Source organism: Peromyscus leucopus, chromosome 5, assembly GCF_004664715.2.
Source record: "Peromyscus leucopus breed LL Stock chromosome 5, UCI_PerLeu_2.1, whole genome shotgun sequence".
Lineage (NCBI taxonomy): Eukaryota > Metazoa > Chordata > Mammalia > Rodentia > Cricetidae > Peromyscus > Peromyscus leucopus.
This window is the reverse complement of record NC_051067.1, coordinates 49,265,927-49,278,888: the sequence shown is the minus strand read 5'-3', so window position 1 is coordinate 49,278,888 and position 12,962 is coordinate 49,265,927. Positions and strand designations below refer to the sequence as shown.

The 12,962-nt window shown below is 40.4% G+C and overlaps 1 protein-coding gene across 1 annotated transcript in view; it reads right to left on the bottom strand.

Moving 5' to 3' along the window:
• Positions 1–12,962, bottom strand: part of Ryr2 (ryanodine receptor 2) — a 593,927-nt gene that overhangs the window by 353,128 nt on the left and 227,837 nt on the right. Inside the window, 1 exon segment of the mRNA XM_028859656.2 lies at positions 1,274–1,288. Within this exon segment, the coding sequence (XP_028715489.1) occupies positions 1,274–1,288 (15 nt within the window).

Here is a 12,962-nt window from a genome sequence, read left to right as displayed (position 1 = left end):
CTGAGGTTTTAGCATAAAACAACAAGCTTCTTGAATAATTATAGGATAATGTGGCTGAAACTACCCCAAAAAATTCAACTTCATTTTCCTCTTTCTGTCTTCAACTTCTTCCTTCAATGGCATTACCAAATGCTTTAAACTCTTAAGATGTTTCCTTTGGAGGGCTTCCAATTTTCTAAGTTAGTTGAGAAATAAAATAGGGATGAATTACTTTCTCTTCTAGAATAAATATGTAGTTATTGATGCCTGTGGTGGTTTGAATAAGAAATGTTCCACCGAGGATGGGGTATTTGAACACTTGACATCCAGTTGATGGCACTGTTGGAAGAGGTTTCAGTTATGCAGCCTTGCTAGAAGAATGTCACTTGAGGCAAGCCTGGAGAGGACATAGCATCACCCTGCCTGCAGTTAATCCTCTGCTTCATGTTTATGGTTGAATGTGATCTCCTAACTCCCTGCTCCAGGCACCATGCCTGCAGCTTGCTTGCCATGCCTTCCCACCATGACGGACTCTAACCCTCTGGAACCATGAGCTAAAACAAACTCTCTCTTCTATAAGTTGCCTTGGTCACAGCATTTCATCACAGCAACAAAAAAGTAACTAATATGGAACTTCTTCTCATTTCCCAATGTAAAGTTCCATGAGATTCACGTTAAATGTCTTCCAAAAGCAAAATAGCCAGAATCCCTACAAAGGTAACATTTTAATCAAGTAATAATTGAAAAATACTTTAATGGGAGAAATCCCTAAAGATGACTAATTAAACTTAATTTGGTGCTAAATAACCCCAAAGTGTCAAAACTTATTTAAATTATAAAACCAAAACAGGTGATTTACATTTAAATGTTAAATATTTGATTTCATTTTTTAAAGGAAAGTTATTGTGCAAACATAAAGCAAGTTTGTACAACCATCCTAAAACTTATAAAATACTACACATAGCCATCCTAAAATTTATGGAATATTGCCTATGACCATACATAAGCAATACTACAGCACATGTCCTTATTCCCAGCACTTGGGAGGCAGAGGCAAGTGAATCTCTCAGTTCGAGGCCAGCCTGGTCTACAAAGTGAGTTCCAGGACAGCCAGGGCTACACAGAGAAGCTCTATTTCAAAAAGTCAAAAAAAAAAAGAGAAAGAAATACTATATATAGCCATACTACAATATAGAAAGTATTACATATACCCACACTAAAACACATGAATTATCACATATACCCACACTAAGACAGGAACTATCACACACACAGCAGAAGATCAAGGCCTCACCTTCATCATGAACTTCTGTGGAGACATAAAGAAAAGAGAGAAAATATTAAAAATCATTGCAAGGACTAAAAGTACCTTATTTATCAAAACCCCACTGTTCTAAGTGGAGCAATGTCAACGATAAACAGAAAATTCACACTGCTGTTGCAACAAAACGTATATTCAACTACATGCTAGAAAAATGCTATAGCAAGCAAAGTCTTTTTAAAGGAATCTTTACATTAGTTCAGCTGTTTTCTGTGAAAACATGCCGCACTACTTTAAAAATGCCTGGCTCAATTTATGACATCCAAGCACAGAGGAGGTATAATCTTCCATTTATTCTCTGCAAATGCTTAAATAAAAAAACTTCATTCCATCTCTTTTGGCATAAATGCAGTGATACAAGACAACCCAACTAAGTTTAGTAAAGCTGGCAGGTAAGAAGAAACAGATTAGAAGACTCTGAAACATGGAGCCGAACACCCTTCATGCAAGGGAACAGGAAGCAGTCCTTAGATGCTGCCTATGGTGAGAGATGCATTTCAAAGAAAGGCACACAAGCTATTTCTCCTTTTCTCTAAACACAGCACGACCTCTCTCATACAGTTCTTATCTCTTCTGTAAAACATTTACATCTTTCCTTGTCTTTACTAGATGCCCTCTAGTTTCTCAGATTTGTTTCTGGGAAGGTACACAGATAAACATTCTTTGAAAGGGGAAAATGTTTGATTTCCCAACTTAGGGCTGAAGTAAGTTATTATAAACAGATCTAAAAAATATTAAGAAAAAATATGGACATATCCTCATTAGGTTTAAGGAAATAATCCAAGGAACATTTTCCAATATACATGTTTGTAAATAGTACAGTTGCTTCCCAGAAACACACATAAACAGAAGCACGTGTATAAATAAATGGAAATACAATTATGAGTGATGTTTTTCATTTCCTATGTTATAATGTCAAGGGAAAAATTGGAAAGTACTTTCATTCTTGCCCAGCTCTGCTTCACCATTGAGATTAGCACTGCTCCAAGCTATTATAGAAGTTCACTGCAGGCAGGTAATACAGAGAAACATAACAGGCCAAAGCGGTAAGAATAAGTGATGGTGGTATGCTCAGCTCTAAATGAGCAGTCATACACTGCCTTCTAGATCTCAGGAAACATGGTGACACAGGTGATGGAGAAGGTGTAAGAGCTAGAAGACAGGGAGCTGGGAAACAAAAAGATATCTTCTGGATATGGCATGGCCACTGTACTCATAGCACTACAGCTGTGGAAATCTGCACAACACCTGCACAAGATCGGGTCCACCAACAATTCATTATGGAGAGGGTGGTGCCATATGAGGCCACAATATTCCCTGAGGGAATATCGACAGTTAATGGTTGTTGGGGAGGATGTCATTTTATTCAGTGGTGTCACAACTGGAAAGTTGCCCTTGACTCATTAAATAATCTGCCACCAACTCCTAGCAGTGAAAGCAAGGGATGTCTCTGACTCTGTTGCCTGATTTGGGGACCCATTCCTCCTGCCAAATTGCCTCATCCACCCTTTCTTGAGGATGGGGTGCCTGGCCTCAGTGCAGCTTGATATATCACGGCTGGTGGACCTCCAAGGGATGCTCACCTGTATTGGAAGAGAAACAGTGGAGGAGTGGATGGTGGTGAAGAGGGAAAGCTTTGGTTAGGATGCAACAAGAAAATAAATTTAAAAAAAAAAAATGAAAACCTCCCACCATGCTCAGTCAAGAAACTCCAGGTAAACTCTGTGGACCATGCACAAAAAGAAGACAGGAGAGTGGGTGGGGAACTTCTTAGAAAAAGGGTTCCAGTGGAAAAGAAAGGAAGTGGGATGGAGGTGAAATTGACTTAAATGTATTGTATAAATGTATGAACTGTCAAATAATAAAAAGTAAAAGACAATTTTTATTATTCACTTAGAAAATGCAGGAAGTTAGTTACAAAAAATGTAACTGATATTAATGGTCAATGACAACAGGAAACTTACTTTCCATACCAAAATAATACATGCCCTCATATCTGACAATATTGTATGTCCTAATGGTTAGCTTCCACTGTTAATGTGATATTGCCTAAAGTTATCTTAGAGAAGCCTAATAGAGGGATTTCCTAGATCAGACTGATCTATATGTGTATCTGTGAGGGATTGTCTTGATTGTTAATTGATGCAGGAGGGCCCACCTTACTATGGGGAGCATCATTCCCTAGGTGGGTGGTCCAGGGCTGTGTAAGAAAGCCAGCTAAGCATGAGACAGTGAGCCAACAAGCAGCTTTCCTCCATAGTTCTACCCTGATGTCCTTCAATGATGGACTATGACCTGGAAGTGTAAGATGAAGTTTTTCTACCCAAGTTGCTTCTGGTCAGAGTGTTTTATCATCGCAACAGAGATCAAAATAGGACAATGGAAATATGACCATGAGGAAATGGAGAGAATCATTTTCAAGTCATATTTAGAAGAAACAAACAAACAAAAAAAAACAACATTTTTCAAATGGCACATGGTTACAATAGATACTTTCTGGGAATTGTAATTGGGTTGGGATTAGGAATTTTTAGGATTTTAGGAATTTAGGATTAGGAAAACTATTCTTGATTTGATTTGGCAGTTTTCTAAGTTAACTACTTTACAGCGGCAGAAGGTATTTTTACAAAGTGGTCAGCAGAGTTGCCCAGGTTGGCTCTTCAGAATATACAGTTGTGTATAACATCAGGAAGAGGAAGGCACAGAGCTGGAGACCTGACTATGCAATGGAGTAGAATGAACAGAACAGGTAAGGGAAGGTGGAAGCATCCATCTGCAGAATGAGGAAGAACAGCATGTGTGAATGCCACACGGCTGTCCTGGGACAACCAAGAGCACAAGAGACTGACTGCAGTTTAGATCCAGATTAACCTTTCTTTTCAAATCTCTTGAATAATTTGGCTGAAGTTGTAACAATCACCAAATGATGACAACAGAAGATTTTTCCAAAGGGATCACTCATGGGAAAGGAAGAAAGCAATGGCATTAAATCAGGAGGAATGGATATATTAGTTTGATCTCCATCTCAACACCACTTAGGTATGATTAAAAGAAAAAGACAACAACAAAATCAACTAAGGAAACTCTTTACAACACATCCTCTCTCTATGCCGAGAACACCATGTTTATGCTTAAAATACATATAATGAGAGATAAACTGAACTAAATTCACTTGTGAAAATTTCTCTGGACACAAGCTAAGATTTCAGTAGAGAAAGTGGAGTAAGGGGTCATGATAAGGGCGATTATAACATGGGCATGTTGCACAGGTTCTGACCCACTTCCCATTCTGGTAGAAGTTCTTAGATGGTATGAAAGGACTTTAGGGCTAGAAAAGTCATTGAGTGTTCAAATCTTGGTGAACTTTTCTGTGAGAGCAAGCCAATAAGCAGCTCTCTTCCATGGCCTCTGTATCAACTCCTACTTCCAGGTTCCTTCTTGATGCTTTTGATGATGAACTGTTGTGTGGAACTGTGAGGGAAATAAACATTTCCCCCCACCAAGGTTGTTTTTGGTCATGGTGGTTCATCACAGCAACAGTAACCTTAAATGAGACAGATAGCGACCATTTGCAGAGAAGCACGAAGTTTTAGTTCTCTGGTGTAAAACTACATGTGGCTGTCAAGTGCTATCTAGGGTCAATTCAGTTGCTACAGATTTCACAGATGATCTGAAGAGCAAGAGCTGAGGCATGATTGCCCACAACACCTTTACTAATGTCAAAACAGGGAAAGAAATTGCTAGCATACCCTCTCAACACAGGCAGAGGTGATACTGCTGGACAAGTGATTTACTGAACACAACACAATCCCATGTGGTCACCCATCACCATAGATCTGAAATACCCCAGTAGGTATACTTAGGGAAACACAAATGATTACAAGGAGATTACAAGTAAAATATCAATGGTTCATACTGACAACAAATGCCGGACATCAAAAGAACCCCAAATTATGATCTATCTTGTTCTCAGTACAAAGGAAGAAACAGTCACTCAGGGAACACCTTGACTATTGTGAGGACTTGTGGCTCAGCCTTGTTATCTTTAACTTATATTCAGTTTAGTAATGTGAAACAGTGTAACGGCTATTCTTGGTTGTTGACTTGACTACATCTGGAACTAAAACCCAAAAGTGGTGGACACATCTATGAAGGATTTTTGCTTAATTTGAAGTAGGAAAATCCACCTCTAATTCAGATCTTTACGGCAGGGAGACATGCCTTTATTTCATATCTTTTGAGTTGGGAAAAGACACACTTTTAATCCAGATATTTAATCCAGTTCTAATCTGAGTCAGACCTTCTGCTGGAAGCCTATATAAGGACATGGGAGCAGGAAGCTTTTACTCTTGGCCTGCTTGTCCTTGCCTTGCTAGCAAGTCCATTCCTTCACTGGCCTCAAAGCCTACTTATTTGGGATTTGAGATTCCAGTGTCTACTGAAGGCCAGATGAGGCAACCAATTTCATGTACTGAAAAACTACTGGATTCTTGGACTTTCCTTTCACAGCTAGCCATTCCATTGTTGGATTAGCTGGACCACAGCCTGTAAGTCATTCTAATATATATATAATATATATATATATATATATATATTATATATATTATATAAGTTCTATTACTCTAGAGAGCCCTAATAAAAATGGATTTTTAATTAATAATTCTGTGCCAGTGAGATGTCTCTACAATTAAGGGTGTCTGCCACCAGCCCAGCCTGACTGTTACAGGAAAAAAATGGATTCTATATCTAGGTGGAATCCTGCCTTCTCTTCTCCCTTAAGAGTTAATTCTGTTGAGCAGGTCAAGAACGTACCCAAGGGGCCACCCCTAGACATGTGAGTTCTTCTTCAGATAATGCACTCTTTCTTCCTAGAACTCCACCCCGTGCAGCTCCTACCAGTTCCCACCATGCTGTGCTGGGTCTGCTGGCCTTTCTACGTCCTGACTCAGAAAAGTGTAACTATTCCTTTTTTCTCTTCTTTTTGCTTTCTGATGCTGGACAGAGCCTAGGTATGCTTTCCTAGTACTTGAGCTTCCTTACTCTCTCTCTTAAAAATCCCCCTCACTTCCACATGCTGACCTCCACACCATCTTATCTCAAACAATGGGGCATCTCCATTCCTCTCTTCAGGGGCAGTTTTGAGATTTGCAGCTTGCCTACCCTGGGTCTTTTCTTTTATAACTTTCTAATATTCTCAACTTTTTTACTATTTCTGTAGAGCTCCCCTCCTTACTGTGTGGCTGCCTGTTACCATGTGGGTGATCTCCATGTTGGCTCATCTTCTCCACTTACCTCCTCAGTTGGCTTCAAATTCACAGTGTGCTTGCCCTGGAGAATTCTTTTAAACTCTGAAGAATTATCTTTGAATGTCTGTTTGATATCATGATATCATTCTTAATATTTTTTATTGGTGAGACTAAGAACCCCCCAGAGAGGACCCTGGTTTGCTTGGTATCATTGATGACCCCACTCAAACTCTCTAAGATTTCCAGTCACACTTCTTTTCTGCCCCTTAATTCTTTAATTGGCAGAGAAAAAGAACCCATTCCTATACCCTTAAGAGGAAGGCATCATACAGAATTAAGTTTGATTCCTGGGACTTACATGGTAAAAGGAGAGAACCAGTTCCCACTAATTAACTTCTACTCGTGCACTGTGGTACATGCACCCCACAATACACACACACACTAACACACACACACACACACACACACACACACACACACACACACACACTGAATGAAATAAAATGAAGTGAAATGAATTAATGAATGAGTTTTTTTAAGTTATTACTTCTATCTAAGAATCTCTCTTACAATTTTTAAATGAATCTTTACTGGAAGATGCCCCCAAAATAGTGTCTAGACAGAGAACTGGCAACCAAGGAACCTTCACTCAGGAGGCTTATCATTCAAAGGATCTGAATGCTGAACTCTGAGGGAACAGTTTTCAGGAGCAGGACTAGCCTGGATTCACCATTAAGAAACTAAAACACCCTGCTCCACAAAGAAGATGCTCATTCAAAGTCAGACGTTTGTGATATCCTGTCTCTCCATGTGCTAAGATGCAAGGATTTCCCACAATGTTCCATCTGCCACCTCTCCTCTCTCCCTTATGAGTGAAGTAGCTTCACTACGTTGAAAAAAGAAGTGCCTTCATCAAAGATTTGGGTGAATTGGTGGCTGTATTTAATTAAGAATGCTCACAATATGTTTGAGAGGATAAACATAGTCTAACATGAATAATCCCACACTCAAAGCTTACTCCTTATATACTCTATATACTATAGAATAACATCTGTAGATGCATATTTGTGGGAAATGTCAACTACTACTCTTATGATGAACATATTCTGTATGCATTGTTAACTTTCTAAGACTTCCCTACTAAAAATATCCAATACTGCATGATGAGAAGGGCATGGTAAATATAGATCTAGAGAGTATCAGAACAGGTCTCAGCCTTCAACCCATAAAGGGCAGTTATACACAGGAAACCTCCCACAGCCACACTCCTGTGTGACTCATGTTGCCAGCACTCTGTGTCACTTATTGACATCTGGTTGAGCACACATGTGTGGATATGCTTAAAAAAACTACAGCATATTTTGGAGCAGAAGTGTGTCAACCGTTGTCTTTTCCAACCAATCAATAACTCAGTACAGAAATTATTTAAATGACCTGGTTTTCTGAGTGTAATAGATGTGACAGATACAAGTTTTCATAATTATCTAATTCTGCTTCAGAAGGAAAAGAAATGGTACTGATAGTCTAGAGTAAGACTTGGCATTCTAGCTCAGTGACATATATACCTTACAGAGCTCAGGAATGCCTGAAGTATGAAGCCAATAACTATCTGGAGCCGCCTTCTTTTTCCAGCTTGTCTCAAAAGAGAGTTTTCTATACACAAAACACTACAGTGACCCTTAAGTGGACACATGGATCAAAGTGACTGAAGAAATATGAAGCCTGACCTATATACTAAGACTGCCACCAACAAACCAATAATTATCTACCACAGGAGATGAAATGCTTTATACATTTTGAGTATGAATGAACCCTGATATGTTTTTTCACATACCCTCATATGATAGCTGGGTATGTAATGCATTCTTTTGTGATGTTAGGAAATGTTTTAAATTATTTTGTATTTTAATATCTATAGCAACATTATAGATCTTTTAAAGATAAGTGGAAGGAGTCACTTTATCTACAAATAATATACCATATGTAACAATTTCAGTATGTTTCTTTCTCTTCTGATCCCCTCCCATAGACTGAAATCCCAGGCCTTCATGTGAGAAACTAACACCAAGGTTAGGAAAAGGTCAGGGGAGGATGGGGTAGGTGAAAATAATAGTTAAATATCCTTTATATCAAGACTTAGAGATAGAATTTTCTTTTAAGTATGAAGAGTTACATTTTATAAGTTAATGGATTTTTTAAACAGGTGCACAGATGCTGCAAAGAGACATTAGTGAAAGGGAAAAAGAAGTTGGGGAAAGGAGGGGGAGAAAAGGATGAAGGAAGGAAGGATAAGAAGGGAGTCAAGGAGTGACAAGGCAGGAGAAGAGAAAAGAGAAAGAGGGGGAAGAAAAAATGCACAGAAGAAAGAGGTGAAGAAAAGAGGTGAGAACAAGGGGAAAGGCGAGAAAAGAGAAGAGAGGAAATGGAAGGAGGAGGAAAGGAAAGAGAGAAGAGGGAGAAACATGAGGAAGAGAAGAAGGGGAGCAAGAAGGGAATCAAGAATAAGGAAGAGGAGGAAGTGAGAAAAAGAGAAGTGGGGAGGAGAAATGAAGAGAAGAGGTCAGAGGGAAGGAAGAGAGAAGGGAAATAAGGGGAAAGAAGAGAAGGGAAGAAAGAAAAAAGGGAAATAGAGAGGGAAGGAAGGAGAGAGGGAGGAAAAAGATGGAAGAAGAGGAGAGAGGTAGGGAAAGAATGGAAAACAGAGGAAGGAAGGGAAGAAGAAAGAAAGGAGGAAAAAGAGGAAAGGAGCATGAGACAAATCAGAGAGAGTGAAGGGGAGGGATAGACTGAAGAGAGAGGGAGGGAGGAAGACAAAAGGGAAGAGAGAAGAATAGAGGGGAAGAGAGGAGAGGAAACAAGGATGGTGGGGGAGGTGGGGAGGGGGAACTTGAATCTTGAAGCTATTCAGATTTATGCTATAAGAAAATCCAAAGGCGCCATTTTAATTTCCCATACCATATATATGCATCACCTGTATATATGACTATGCATATGCTTAAGTTTTATGAGGTTCCTAAGAACTTTATGTGGCTTGCAGAATGCATGCTATGCAAGCCAGTGAAGTGGATGTGAAGATGAGGCACCCACATCAGAAAGAAGCAACAGTTACACTGTTGAGCACCGCCTAGCCCGTGCCAAAGGAACAGGGTGAGAGTCCATCTGCTTCCATCAGCTGACTACCCACTCAGCAGGCTGTCAGAAGGTGATTGGGCAAGAAGATGGCTTCTTTGAGAGAAGAGATATTTGACCGGGAGAGTTTCCTCCCTTCACAAGGTTGCCCTCACCACAAGTCTTATGAAGGTCATCCTTGTCCACAGAAGCTGGATGCCAGCAGACTCATGACTCCTAAAGCCCAAAAGCCAAAAGGATACATATAGCTCCTATGGAGCAGCATCTGGGAAGAGACTGCATGCCCACAGACAACATGGGCAGCCCAGGAAGATCTAGCCTAGGACTGTTCTAGGACACACCAAGAGAAGGTAAACTCCCAAACCAGACAGATAAAATGCATCAGACTACAGCAGGAGAATCACAGGTCAGGAATATCCATGATGGAAGCTCCCTGAAGATACCCAACAAGGCCCTGATAAATGAAATGACTGTGGAATCAGAAGCCTTCCAGACAACCTTGGGCTCTTCTCGTCCCATCACACATGGAAAAGTCACAGAACAGGAGCCTGAAGAACAGGCCAGGTGCAGCAGAAACTGCTGCCCACATTCATTGACTCAGGGATATGGCCACAATGGCTTGAGCTCCCTAACTAAGTAAAACTTCAGAGACCCAGAGGTTTGACCCAATAGGGCATCATGATGACTGCCATCATGAGACTGGTGTGATAGAAATGACCATGGCACACTATATCTATGAATATGAGTAAGGTATTTTAGTTAGACACAAGGGACATGGAAGAATGTACCCACAGAGCAATGTAACAGACTCTAAGTGATGTGTAGCAATTTTCCTCCAGGGTAAAACATCCCATCCTACAGGGAAGCTGATTAAAAGGCAAAATTTTTTAAGGGGAGGTAAAACATTCCATCCTGCAGGAAGTAAACAACTCAAAGCCTTAAGGAAGTTCCTGAAACCAACCAGATTCCCTAGGTTCCTCCCTCCCAAAGCTTATATAAGCAGTAATGCCTGCTAAGGCTCATTCTCAGATCAGCTGAGCTGCCTGGAAAAGACTCTCACTAGCCTGTCAAGCTTCCTATAATCTATGTGGTGCCCTCTGGTGTGGTGGTTTGAATAAAAATGGCCTCCATAGGCCCATAGGAAGTGGTACTATTAGGAGCTGTGGCCTTGTTGGAATAGATGTGGCTTTGTTAGAAGCAGTGTGCTACTGGGGCAGGCTTTGAGGTCTCAGAAGCTCAAGCCAGGCCTAGTGGCTCACAGTTCACTTCCTGCTGCCCGTGGATTCAGATGTAGAACTCTCAGCTACCTCTCCAGCACCACGTCTGCCTACGTGCTGCCATGATTGCCACCACAATGAAAATGGACTAAACCTCTGACACTGTAAGCCATCCCAGTTCAATGTTTTCCTTTATAAGAGTTGCCATGGTCATGGTGTCTCTTCACAGCAATAGAAACTCAAACTAAGACATCTGGATTTCCAACTTTTGTGAGCTTGTCACTCATGCAAGGGTGGGCTTTTGATAATATGTTTGCCTTTGAGTCATTTCTGCTCCTCTAAATAATCCGATGAATCACTAGCTCACAAAAGTTGGGCTTTGATAGTAGTTTCTCTTGAATCTGTCATCAGTTCTCTAGCTGGGGTGAACAGATATTTGCTCACTTCTCCCCAGGAATAGGGTCACTCAACACCAGGAGGTTAAGTTATTTCCAACTGTCCTTCCAGTATGTCTGTCACAGCAGAATTTCAAAGTTCAAATGGCCAATGAGTGAGATTTGAATTATACAGAAAGGGGTCAAAGAGAGTGTTCATCAGTCTGAATGACACTGACTCCACGGACATGGCTTCTAAATGAATGCACAGCTCAACAAAAGTGTGTTTAGCTCCTGTCAGAACACTAACATTCAGGAACAAGAAGAGCCTGACCAAACTGGCCAGCAGCCAAACAAAGCCTGTGATGTTCCGTTCAATGGTGTTTCCATGACCTCCTTATAACTAACAAGCAATTTCTAACCTAAAATTCATACCAGAAAGCCAAATTTAAAATGAGAAATCATTACAGGTGTAGAGGGGCATATGAGTTGGTGAGGCAGATGGAAAGCAAGCAAACACAGAGGAATAATTGCAAATACTTTCAAATAGTATCTATCTATTCCTATGTCTCTCTATACAGTTTACATAGTTGATTTTCAAAAGAATTAAGAGTGGATTGAAGGGATACTGAAGAAAGTGCCAGTCTAGATACAGCACAGAAATGCTGTGGGGGAAAAGAAGGGTTCAGATACACACAGAAACAGAGACATGTTTTAAAACATATCAAAGGGGTGGGGCTTAAACAAGGAGGTGCATAGCCATGCTTAGAAAAACAAGAGCCCATAGCCCATCAGGAAAGTTTGAGCATGGATCAGAATTTTAACTCTTGCCATAGAGGGAGGTATACAATTTCAAATTAAAAAATAAAATAGCCAGACAAGACAGAAGTAGTTTAAGGTACAGTGAACTTGAACTATAATATGGAAGGTCTCAAAGACAAGTACGGATGTCATCATCATGGAAACAGTAAGTCTTGTCAATAGAACTTGCTTAGATATAGAGGTTGATGGGATCGGGGAGGTGAGGAAACTCCAAACACTGTATCAAAAGAAGCAGATCCCAAGACAGGGATGGAGAGAACCTGGCCCCAAGATAAAGATGAAGAGAGCCAGCCCCAAGTAAGGGTAGATGACAAGGGAAAAATGAAGTAACAACTTCAGTCTGTCTCAAGAGACTCTTCCTATGAAGTAAAAGAAAAACAAGCCAAAGCAAAATACTAAGGCAAACTGTCATTACTGTGTACTTAGGAGGCAAGCTGAGTGGGAATGTAAATGCTGGGGTGACTGAGCTCCACTCAAACCTTGGAGTATCAACAGGACTTGGATACTTTGATAGATTGGTCTAAATTGACTCCTGCCCCTGCTTCGTTTTGTCCTTGCCTCTCACCCACACCCTATTTCCTCTGTCTCTCTTTTCATTCCTCATCGTTTTTCTTAACAGATGTAGAAACAGAGTACCAACACCATTGTACCATGACACAAACTGCTAACAGTGTGGACCTCAGACTGCCTCCAGACCAGGCACCTGTAACTGCCCTTTCTATGTGGCAAAGCCATTTGCTTTTCCCCTTCACTTTTCAAGACTGCATGAACACAGGAAAAGCCCTGCCTTTCTCTCTATAATGCATGGAGCAATATTGAGGCTACACTGCAGCATTTTTAAGAGAGAACATTCACTTTTGTTTAGCAAATCATA